At 33.3% G+C, this 11,747-nt stretch overlaps 2 protein-coding genes and 1 non-coding gene across 4 annotated transcripts; 1 reads left to right on the top strand and 2 right to left on the bottom strand.

The window, feature by feature from the left end:
• Positions 1-719: 719 nt before the first annotated feature.
• Positions 720-1,877, bottom strand: LOC111912428 (uncharacterized). Its single transcript, XM_023908165.3, has one exon. It carries the CDS (start codon positions 1,738-1,740, stop codon positions 802-804), a length of 939 nt encoding a protein of 312 aa, XP_023763933.1. The 5' UTR covers positions 1,741-1,877; the 3' UTR covers positions 720-801.
• Positions 1,878-2,321: 444 nt separating this feature from the next.
• Positions 2,322-2,395, bottom strand: TRNAV-CAC (transfer RNA valine (anticodon CAC)). Its single transcript has one exon. It is a non-coding gene; the product is annotated as a tRNA-Val (tRNA).
• A 3,476-nt stretch (positions 2,396-5,871) lies between these two features.
• LOC111912429 (folylpolyglutamate synthase) lies at positions 5,872-11,442 on the top strand. 2 transcript variants are annotated; one of them, XM_023908166.3, is made up of 16 exons: positions 5,872-6,137; positions 6,346-6,491; positions 6,598-6,663; positions 6,770-6,879; positions 7,010-7,070; positions 7,268-7,357; positions 7,473-7,529; positions 7,648-7,708; positions 7,791-7,837; positions 7,941-8,018; positions 8,099-8,263; positions 10,223-10,474; positions 10,548-10,626; positions 10,694-10,852; positions 10,935-11,080; positions 11,159-11,442. In XM_023908166.3, the coding sequence occupies exons 1-16, from the start codon at positions 6,128-6,130 to the stop codon at positions 11,216-11,218; spliced, it is 1,587 nt and encodes a 528-aa protein (XP_023763934.1). In that variant the 5' UTR covers positions 5,872-6,127; the 3' UTR covers positions 11,219-11,442. The 2 variants fall into 2 exon arrangements, with proteins under 2 accessions (XP_023763934.1, XP_023763935.1); XM_023908167.3 differs by lacking the exons at positions 5,872-6,137; positions 6,346-6,491; positions 6,598-6,663 and having other exon boundaries at positions 6,862-6,879; positions 7,010-7,101.
• The last annotated feature ends 305 nt before the right edge of the window (positions 11,443-11,747 follow it).

Genomic DNA, 11,747 nt, shown 5'->3' with positions numbered 1-11,747 from the left:
GTTTTTTGTCTGTGGACAATAATTTTGGGATGGAGGGAGTATGTTATAAACTTATAGTGAGCCAAACTCAAGAATTAGAAATAATATTCAAATTTTCAAAGTTATTTAAATTTATTCATCCTCACCAATTATCCCTTTTTTCCCCAACTTCAACTCTTTTCATTTTGCCTTCTAAACTTACTAAATTTTTTTTCATTCCATCTCCTAACTCCAATGTTTCACTTTTTTATTTGTGCATCATAACTCCTACTTTACAACCTTTAAAATGTTTCAAGCAGACATGACACAACATATTTACAAGATCTAGACCTTAACCCGAAACCCGACACGAAACCGACACAAAAATAAACGGGTTGACACGACACAATAATTAAACGAGTCGGGTTAGGGTCAAGCCATTTCAACCCGTTTAATGTCTTAACACGACACGACACGTTTACCAGATCTACTCACGACCTTAACAATGTCTATTTTGATGTGTACTGTCAGTTATCAGGTCGGAAACCCTCCAATGATTAATCCTACGTACACTCGAGATCCTTAACTAATCTGGTGTGATGATAACTATTGGTATCATCATTACTCCTCAAAATTATGACATATCATGGCTAAACAAACAAGAAACAAGTTTATTAAACTATAAAAGAAGCAGTTGAATTATTTCATCATAAATCAGTGATATTTGATGATAAAGTATGGAAATAAATAAAAAGTACAGATATACAATTGATCATTCATTAATGTAATTAAAATTACAATGAAAACCCTCTTCCGACATACTTAAGCCATCGCAAAAGCTGATCACTTTCTTGAGTTAAAATTTATAGGAACACCAATAAGAGAAGTCATAAGAACATTAGCAGCAATTTTCCCCACATTCGAAAGAGTACTCGACTTATTCCCTTGCTGCTGTTGTTGCTGCTGCTGCTGATTGATCATCACCGGTTGATTATTATAACCACCGAACTGTTGATTCTGATAACCACCAAACGCCTGCTGTTGTTGCTGCTGTTGCAGTTGCTGGTGGTGGTGGTGGTGTTGGTTGATCATCACAGCTTGATTATTATTATTATTCACTCCTTGATATCCACCAAACGCCGTCGTAGATACACCTTGTTGATGCAGCTGCTGCTGGTGGTGATACTGTTGGTGGTTCATCATCTGCACAGGCTTACCATTATTCGTTCCATAATAATCAACAAACGCCGTCGTCGACGCAGGTACTCCTTGCTGGAACTGGTTCACCATCACCACCGGTTGATTTTGATGATGACCACCAAACGCCGTCGTAGGTTGGGCCCACTGCACGCCTCCTTGCTGCTGCTGACACGGATCCACCTTCAACTTCGGGACTCCGGTGGCCACCGGGATCTGGGTACAGAGCGTGTGAACGTCAAACTCACACGTCTGACAGGTGTAGCTAAGCCCGTCGGTGAAGCCTTTGCAAACGTCGCAGAAGTGTGAGGTTCCTGGGCGGTTTACGAGGACGATCTGGTGGTGAGGGTGGACGTGGGATTGGAGACGGTGGGCGGCGGTGGCGCAATGTTCATGGAGGTCAAAATTACAGGCGGAGCATCGGTATCTTACGCCGTATCCACGCGTCTTGCAGCCGTCGCAGGTGAATTCAAACGCCATGAACAGTTTGTGAACAGGGTGTTGATGGGTAAAGTGGTGGATCTGAAGTTGATCGGGTTGACGTTGAGGTGCGATTGCCGACGTCGATCTCTGCAATGGCGCCATATCTTTGTTCTCGACTGCAAGATAGAATGCTAATTATGGAAATGATGTATGGAAAATTTGTTTTTTACTTACAAAAACATACAAATCTTAATGCATGTGGTACAAATAGTAGAAGAATATATGGTGTGGACTTATTAATGTAATGATTAGTTTAATTGCATGAGGGAGTATACAATTGTAGATTTGTAGTAGTCTAGTAGACATGGATTTGGTCAAGGAAAAACCAAAAAGGAAAATTGGAGATTTAAATGATTTTATTATTTATGGTTTAGATTATATCCTTAAATTTATTTATATATTTATTGGATATTGAATGGTGGACTTTTTGATAGACGACTTGTGTAAGCATTCGGTGAAAGCAACTCCTCAACTTGTGTTGTATGGTAAATCAAGGTCAACCAGAAAAATTAAAAAGAAAAAAAAAACAATAATAGAACAAAATATACGAACATTTAATCTAGTCATGCTAATAATGTCGTTTTTAGGTGAGATTAATTTTTTTAGAATATACACGAAAATGAAATCAGAATATATCTGGTCGACAAAATGGGTATTTAAACTAAAAAATAGTTAAAAACAATTGTCTGAGCCCGGGTTCGAACCGGGGACCTCTAGTGTGTGAGACTAGCGTGATAACCGACTACACCACCCAGACGATTTGTTTTTCATTTTGTGTAATACAATATTATTTACAGATTACTAGTTAGAAATATAATTAAAAGTGAAAATCAGTTAGTTTGTTGGGCTATAAGTTTTATATATTTGGTAAATACAATAATTTTCTTACATTAAACTATATGTATGATCGTTTAAAAGGCTTTTCAGTGATCACTCTCTAATGTTTTTCTTCCATCAAAATCCAATAGATAAGAAAAACAAGGTGTTATTTTGGTTTTTGAGTTATGTATTGAACTAACATTTGGCTATTTTTTTAACGAAAGAAAATGTTTATTAAGATACCAAAGCTAGCAAGAAACTAGCAAATAAAAAACAAAGTTAAGACAGGATTGGATTATTCATCCAAGTCCAATTAATCCTAATATTAATATAACGAAAATAAAATCACCTAAAAGAATGTTCAACAATGCTATCAAAAATAAATTGCTTCCTATACTTACTTATTAGGCCTAAAAATTACCATATTCATGTATGTCCAAAGAACCAAAATCACCGTCAAACACACTGACTCCACAATCACTCTTTTCATCCTACCTACTAGCCTAGCATCCACCCAATCTACCAAATCTACTAGGGAGCCAAAGTCCGTAAACTTAACATCCAACCAAAAGATACATGCTGCCAAATTTGTTGAGCTACAGGGCACTGAAAAAACAAATGAGAGATATTTTCTGAAACACATTGGCAAACAAGACACAACACTGAGTCAAATTCCACTTCTCTATCAATCATATTGGTTCGGAGAGGTAATCTGTCTAACATAAACCACCACATAAACACATTCACTTTAATATGAACATATTTATTCCATCTTGTAATAGCACCTCCTACCGGAAGATGAACGCCATCTATATGTCTTCTAATGGACTTAACAGAAAAATACCAGTAGAATCAAGCTCCCAATACCATCTATTTGGATGAGAACCCAACACAACATGACTATTCAAATCCATTAAGCTGTAAAATTGCAAAGTTTTAACCCCTCCCCTAATTGCACGACACCAAGTACGGTTCCATCCATTCGGAGACCAAAGATCACCAACAAGAGCATTCTTCACATTAGACACAATATAAAGTCTAGGGAATTGGTTTTTAAAAATCAACCCACCACACCATGCATCTTCCCAAAACTTAGCAAGAGATTCATCTCGAATCACAATAGACATCAAGTTTTTATCAACCACATTTCTCTCATGCAATTGATTAATATAGCCAATAATTTTGTGCCAAACTCCCCTACCACCATAAGACCGATGACCACCCCAAAAACCTCCATCAGGGCCACGTAAGCACTTAATGAGCCGAACCCAAAGGGAATCAATCCTCATGAATGAATCTCCACCTCAATTTTGTACAAAAGAGCAAGATTAAAAGCATCTAAACTCCCAATATCTAAGCCACCATTATTTTTTGAATTAAGAGCAAACTCCCATTTCACCCAATGAATATGCATCCGGTCATCATCCATACCCAAAAAAAAAGAGCTCTATAGGACTCGAAAATCTAACCAATCGTTGTAGGAAGTTCAAAAAGCGAAAAATAATAAATACACAAACTTCCCAAAACTGACCTAGTTAAGGTCAGTCTGCCACTAATTGAGACTAATTTCATTTTACAAGAAGATAACCTTTTTCGAATCCGCTCTCTAATTAAATCCCAAACTTTAACTCGTACCATAGAATCACCCATCGGGATAAAACAGCGAGAGTTATATAAAAAATACAAAACAATACAAAACAAAATAGCAAGAGTTGGGTCATTCCAAAAAAAAAGAGTTGGATTTTGAAGCTATCAAACCAAGTTTAGTTTTAATTTCTTCTTTAATCATCAAAAAAAAAAAAAAAAAAAAAAAAAAAAAAAAAAAAAAAAAAAAAAAACTAGGAAAAAACTATGATCGTCTCCTTGGGTGACCACTCCAAATAAAGTAGAGTTTCAATGATTCTAGGACATCCATAGAAAAGAAACATTATTTTTAGTTGAATTTAAGGGTAAATTCGCATGCCATGAAAGCCGGTTTGCAATAGTAAAAGATGAAAGTAAATCACAATCTAGCCGTAAAGTAATACTCAAATCATTAAACCTAAAGACCAAGTCATAAATTTATGATCGATCGTCGAACTATTAGACATTGTTGACTCACATAGCACGCGATTCAACATGATTCTTTTTTATCAAGTGCATTTATCTTGATGAGAACAAGGTTCTTCTAAGTAGTATAATCGTTAGCCACCAATATCGCCCCATTAACGATAAGTGCTCTAGACGAAACCTAGGCAATTTGTCATCACCATTTTTTACTATAGTAATCCAAAATTCACCTCTATGGCTGCAATTTGGATCGAAAGAACATATAATATTTTCCTATGGAACTGTATAAGAACTTCGCAAAGTCGTAGAATATAACATACATTTTGTTATATTTATGGTTTTGACCACACAAACTTACAATGAAGTTTTATCCATCAAATATCATCACCATCATCATTTAAAAAGTGAGCTTTATTGAAAAACATATAAACTTCCAATTGCAAAACCGCTTTTTATTATTATTATTATTATTATTATTATTTTACCTGCTTTTCCAACAAACCCAATCCACCGTTTTCTCGTCAATTTCAACACCCCTAGAAAATATATTTCTCAAAATTTTCAATCAGTTTATGATGGTCTATGAGGCTGGAAACTATGACATATATTAAATACCAAGACTACCCAAAAATGATTTCAATAGGATATCATCGATAACGTCTTAACTTTTCAATTTAAAAGTTTGATTGTAAATTTATCGATGCCTTCTTTCCAACCTTCTTTACAAGAAATGTTAGACCCAACAATGAGATATAAATAAGTAAAAGTTTTGCATCGTAGAGTTTGCAACAACTATCAGCATTTTCTCAACTTCAATCGACTCAACGGTTGATAACTTGCTTTTGTTGTCACACCCCGGCTAAAGCGGCAAAACATGATGGACTGTACGACTTAGTTCATGGATCACAAACAAATTGAATATTAAACAAAATGTTTCATGTCTATTGACCAAAATGTCATTGATTGTAAAAAAAATATGTGCGAGTTAAGGTCACATGAATTTTATGTATATTGATCTTTCAAAAAAAATGTGAACTTTGTAACGTCCATATGCAATATTTTGGACTAGTCTCAAAACGGTTTTTTATATATATTTCTACATGACTTGTCTCCATAGATATAACAAACAACCTATAGGTTTTTTAGTTTTTTAGGCTAATTGTCAAGCTCAAATTCTTTTCTTTATGTTTTATAATTATGGTTTTTTATTCTACTAAATTTTTGACCATATATTTGCTTTTATATTAAGATATATTGAATATTATTACCAATTTTCTCAAAAACTTTAGGGTTAATTATGCTACTTTTTGTAGCATTATGGATCCAAAGTGACAATTTTATATTTTGGTAGTGGACAAATAAAGTGCGTTCCTTCCTCTCTTCCACACCAAGCCAATCTTCCACCACCCTAACCGCAATCTAGCCACCCACCAACCAGTCTTACCCCTTCATCTCATCGTCGTCTTGTTTCTGTTATCACTCTGGTCTTCTCCTCTTCCACCTCCATTGATTTCCCTATCTTCACTTCCATTAATTCCTCTCTTCGCATATATTATCAGCAGAATCACATCACTCTGTTCTTAATCCAGGTTTCCGAAGCTCAGCCAGTGCCCAATCAAACATGGCACAAGGTAATTGATCTATCTCGTTCTTACGCACTTCATTTGTTCGATATTCAATCGCTATAGCCTTCAATTTGAATACATGTATTCAGTTGACGAATTAGCAAATCAAGTCGAGTTTTCGATCCCACACTTTGTCAATTTCAAAATTTTAGATTTAAAATTATATGATTTTTTGAGTTGTTAGTAAAAGTTTTACTATTTGGTGTCGGTGAAGATGGTGAATGTGGATCCAATGAAGCTAGTAGTGTCTCAGCTTATGATGAAGCAATGGACGCTTTATCGTCTCTGATTACTCAGAAAAGTCGTGCTGATACGAGCAACAGCGGCCATAGATTTGAGCTACTCTTCGATTACGTCAAGGTGGATATTAGTTGCTACTAACACATAACTTCGTTTTGGAATATGAAATTACTGTTTAATTGCTTATTAGCACTCCTGATTTAAGGCAATCTGATTTCTCTTACAGATTCTGGATTTGGAGGAGTCGATTTCAAAGATGAAGATCATCCATGTAGCAGGCACAAAAGGAAAGGTAATCTTTGATCATTAACCATTTAACTTTGAAAATTTCTCCAATTCAAAGTAGATGTAATGTCGATTTTATCAATAATGCTGGTGTATATTTGGAATTTCTGTAGGGATCAACATGCACATTTACTGAAGCAATACTACGCAATTGTGGGTTTAGAACAGGGCTTTTCACATCTCCTCACCTTATTGATGTTAGAGAAAGATTTCGACTGGATGGGTGAGTTTTTCAAGTTTTTCAAGTTTTTCAACTCCATAATAGTCATCACACAGATATGAGCTTATAATTTATAAGCTTTTTTTTTTCTTCTATATCTCTTTAAACTATAATTTTTGGTCATATGCTTCAGAGTGGACATATCTGAAGAGAAGTTTTTGGCATACTTCTGGTGGTGTTGGGATAGACTGAAGGCATGATTTCTGATTCATAAACATTCTGAATGTAATTATTTATATCTTATATTAACTACTCATTCTGCTTCTTCAGACCTTTATAAATGGTTCCAGTTACTTTATTGTACCCTTCTCTTCTCAAATTATTAATTTCTGTCAAACCCCAAAGACCATAATGAACTTATTTCTTAATTTATTCTGTTTTATATTTGCAGGAAAAATGCAATGATGATATGGATATACCAATGCCAAATCTATTTCGTTTTCTTGCTTTACTTGGTTTCAAGATTTTTGCAGCAGAACAAGTAAGTACCTTTTTTTTTTCTTTTTTTTTTAATCAACTCCCTTCCCTTTCTAGAACAAAAGAAAAACTTCAAAAAATAATAATTTCATACTCAAAAACTTGCATTTGAATGCCAGGTGGATGTTGCCATTATGGAGGTTGGACTAGGTGGAAAGTTTGATGCAACAAATGTGGTATGTGCTCTTTTAGATGCTAACTTTAAACTTTAAATAGTGAAAAGGGATTTGTTATAAATAGATACATGTAAAAAAAATCTAATCTAAATATGTTACATGATTTTTTACTTTTCAGGTTCAAAACCCCATTGTATGTGGTATTTCATCTCTAGGGTATGACCACACTGAAATTCTAGGTTAGTTTTAGACATTTTTTAATTTTATTCCTCAATTTAAATACTACATACATATTAAATGTGTGTTATTAAATTTGAGTAGGAGATACTCTTGCACTAATAGCAGGGGAAAAAGCTGGCATCTTTAAGGTACTTCCCAAATTCTCATTCATTTGTCAGCTAACTGGCCACTGTGTACCTGATTTACATCTGACATGATGCTGACAGTTTAATTTGTACTTATTTTATGCAGAAAGGTGTTCCTGCTTTTACTGTTCCACAACCAGATGAAGCTATGGAAGTACTTATAGAAAAGGCTTCACAGCTGGATGTAATTTCATATTATCTTTATTTCATATTTAAAACTTGAAAATATCGATTTAATATGAAAGTTGATTGGTATTACAATAGGTGCCACTTGAAGTAGCAAATCCATTGGATGCTAAGTTGTTGAATGGATTAGATCTTGGGCTTGTAGGCGATCACCAGTATTTGAATGCTGGACTTGCCATCAAGTTATGTTCCACATGGCTCCAAAGAACCGGTCATCTGGAATTCGATTCCATTGACCAGACTGTAAGTCTGATTTTTTTTTTTTTTTTTTTTTTTTTTTTTTTTCCGGTTAATCTATTATATTTTATGTTTTTTTAGGATTAAACTTTATTTTTTTCCTGAAAAAAACATTGTATTTTTTCATTTTTTCTGAAAAAGCCATTATTATTATTATTATTATTTTTTTTCGAAAAAAACCCAAAACCTTGTAACTGTTTCCGAAAAAACCCTCAACTTTTTTAGTTTTTTTCTGAAAATAAACCTCACATTTTACAAGTTTTTTCGGAAAAAAATGACTAAAAGGGCCAAATCGAAAAAAATGGTTAATCTCATAAAAGACCTTATATTTTGTGGGTTTTTTTTTTGGATTAAACCACAAATTTAGTTTTTTTGCTTGAAACAGACCTTTTATGCTTTCATTTTTTCTGATCTGGCCCTTTTTGTCATTTTTTTTTCCAAAAAAATGGGTTAATCTCAAAAAAGACCTTATATTTTGTGTTTTTTTCAGATTACACCTCAAATTTATTTTTGAGAAAATGACAAAAATAGCCATTTACACAAATGGCATTACAAAAATAGCCAAAAAAAATCGAAATTACAAAAATAGCCAACGATTTCGCAGATGGAGATGCCCCATCTCCGCAATGAGCTTCTCATCTACTTTCGCAGGTGGTTTTAATTTTTTTTTTTAAATATTTTTGCTGTATATATAGGGGTAATTTCGCAGATGGAATAGGTCCATCTGCGATTTACTCTCACTCTATCTGCGAAATCGTGGTATTTTTTGTATTTTTTTTTTTTTTTTTAAGTTTGACTATGAAATGAATTGGTTTGACTACGAAATCATGTTGCTATATAAAAAGTTTTGTAGAAAAAATATCATTTTGGTTGTTATTTGTTTAGGAACTCTCTCTACAATTTGCTCAAAAAATGATTGAATATTTGGTTTGTCTTTTTGTAGAGAGAGTTCCTAAACAAATAACAACCAAAATGATATTTTTTCTACAAAACTTTTTATATAGCAACATGATTTCGTAGTTAAACCAATTCATTTCATAGTCAAACTTAAAAAAAAAATACAAAAAATACCACGATTTCGCAGATAGAGTGAGAGTAAATCGCAGATGGACCTATTCCATCTGCGAAATTACCCCTATATATACAGCAAAAATATTAAAAAAAAAAATTAAAACCACCTGCGAAAGTACAAGCACCTAAAACACAGCTGTGCTTTAGGTGCTTGTACTTTCGCAGATGAGAAGCTCATTTCGCAGATGGGGCATCTCCATCTGCGAAATCGTTGGCTATTTTTGTAATTTCGATTTTTTTTGGCTATTTTTGTAATGTCATTAGTGTAAATGGCTATTTTTGTAAATTTCTCTTTATTTTTTGCCTGAAAAAAATTTTGTAAAATGTGAGGGTTTTTTCAAGAAAAACTAAAAAAGTTGAGGGTTTATTTGGAAGCATTTAGAAGGTTGAACGTTTTTTTTTGGAAAAAAAATACAAAGTTGAGGGCTTTTTCAGAAAAAGTGAAAAAATGCAAGGTCTTTTCAGGTAAAAAATAAATTTGAGGTTTAATCCGGAAAAAACGCAAAATCTATGTGTTTTTTTAGATTACCCTAAAAAAAACTGTAAAATGTGAGGGTTTTTTCGAGAAAACTAAAAAAGTTGACGGTTTTTTTCGGAAAGAAAAATACGAAGTTGAGGGCTTTTTTGGAAAAAATGAAAAAAAATGCAAGGTCTTTTTCAGGCAAAAAATGAATTTGAGGTTTAATGTGGAAAAAAACACAAAATATAAGGTCTTTTATGAGGTTAACCGGGCTAAAAAAAACAAATGAAAAAATGCAAGGTATTTTTCCAAAAAAAAAAAAAAAGATTTGAGGTTTAATTCGGAAAAAAACACAAAATATAAGGTTTTTTTTTAATGAAATTCACCCTTTTTATTTCAAAAAGAAAATCAATTATTTATGTTTGGATATACAGAGTTCACTCCCTGAGCAGTTCATCAAAGGGCTGACAACTGCAGCCCTACAAGGAAGGGCCCAGATCATGCGGGACCCATCACTTGACATTGAGAATCCGGGATCAATTGTGTTTTATTTGGATGGGGCCCACAGCCCTGAAAGCATGGAAGCTTGTGGAAATTGGTTTTCTCTTGCAATCAAAGAACCTAATTTGTTGAAAAATAATAATGCTGAAATTGTCCCTATCAATCCTAGTGAAAACTCAGCACAGGTTAAGTGACAAATGACAATATTTTATTTGTTGATTTGTTAAAAAATATTTAACTTATATTTAAAAAATGCAGATATTATTGTTCAATTGTATGTCAGTGAGGGACCCACATTTGCTACTTCCTCGGCTATTGAAAACATGTGTTGGGCATGGTAATAATTTTAATTTTCATTATTTGTAGAGGAAAAAAAAGAGAGTAAAGTAGGTTACTATTTTCAGGTATCAACTTCAATAAGGCGCTATTTGTGCCAAATATGTCACTTTACACCAAAGTGGGGTCCACCACCTCTTCATTCCCACAAACCGAATCTCTAGTGGATGTGTCATGGCAGTTAACACTTCAAAGAGTATGGGAGAACATTGTATCTAGTGAAAGAGGTATTTTATCATTCACAAAGTTGATTGTTTTGAAAATTACTTAAATGCCACTGTGCTCTTATTAATGATATGATATTCTCAGGGAATAGTAGTGTTACAGATAATGCGGAGTATAGTGAAATGAGTGTTGTTAAAAGCTGTGAAAATAGTGTGGTGTTTGCATCTCTTCCATTGGCTATTAAGTGGTTAAGAGACACTGCTAAACACAATAAATCTGTTCGACTCAAGGTAATAAGACCTTTTTTCTTTTTTTCTTTTTTAAATAAAAAAAAGATTGATTGAATATGTGTATTGTGGTTGCATCAGGTTCTTGTAACTGGTTCATTGCATTTGGTGGGTGACGTCATTAAATTACTCAAGAAATGAGTTTTCACAAGCTTTTGTTGTAATTCTAACAAACTTAGAAATTATTCAAGTGAAAAAACATACACAGCAAAAGGACGATTTTGAAAGTTATTATGTATGTCATGTATAAGATGGGGTTTTTATTATTGGTAGTTTCCTGTTCTTGTTGGTTTTGACTTTGAATTGCTGTTGTAAGTTGTAAGATTAAATTTGAATTGTTACTGTAACATTTGATTTTGAATTAATTGAAATCCACTAGGACTTTGGTTGGCAAAAAAACGATTCTTTCAATTTTTTTTTTATGAGAAATTCAAGTTAAAAAAGTAGATTCGATACTAATATTTGAATTCAAAATTTCAAATCCTGTCAGAAAAAACAATTTTTGGACATGCTTTTTTTACAAGAATCATTGAGTTTGTAACCAACTCATAATGAAGTTCGAAAATGGTCATTTTGGTATTAGCTTTTCAATTTAGTTTCAAAACTATTATTTCATATTTAACAATTTATTTGTAAAATGTTTTCCACCATATGGTTTCATTCATAACAT

This window comes from Lactuca sativa, chromosome 9, assembly GCF_002870075.4.
Source record: "Lactuca sativa cultivar Salinas chromosome 9, Lsat_Salinas_v11, whole genome shotgun sequence".
Classification (NCBI taxonomy): domain Eukaryota; kingdom Viridiplantae; phylum Streptophyta; class Magnoliopsida; order Asterales; family Asteraceae; genus Lactuca; species Lactuca sativa.
Note: the sequence above shows the minus strand (reverse complement) of the source record. Positions and strands in the feature narration are given on the sequence as shown.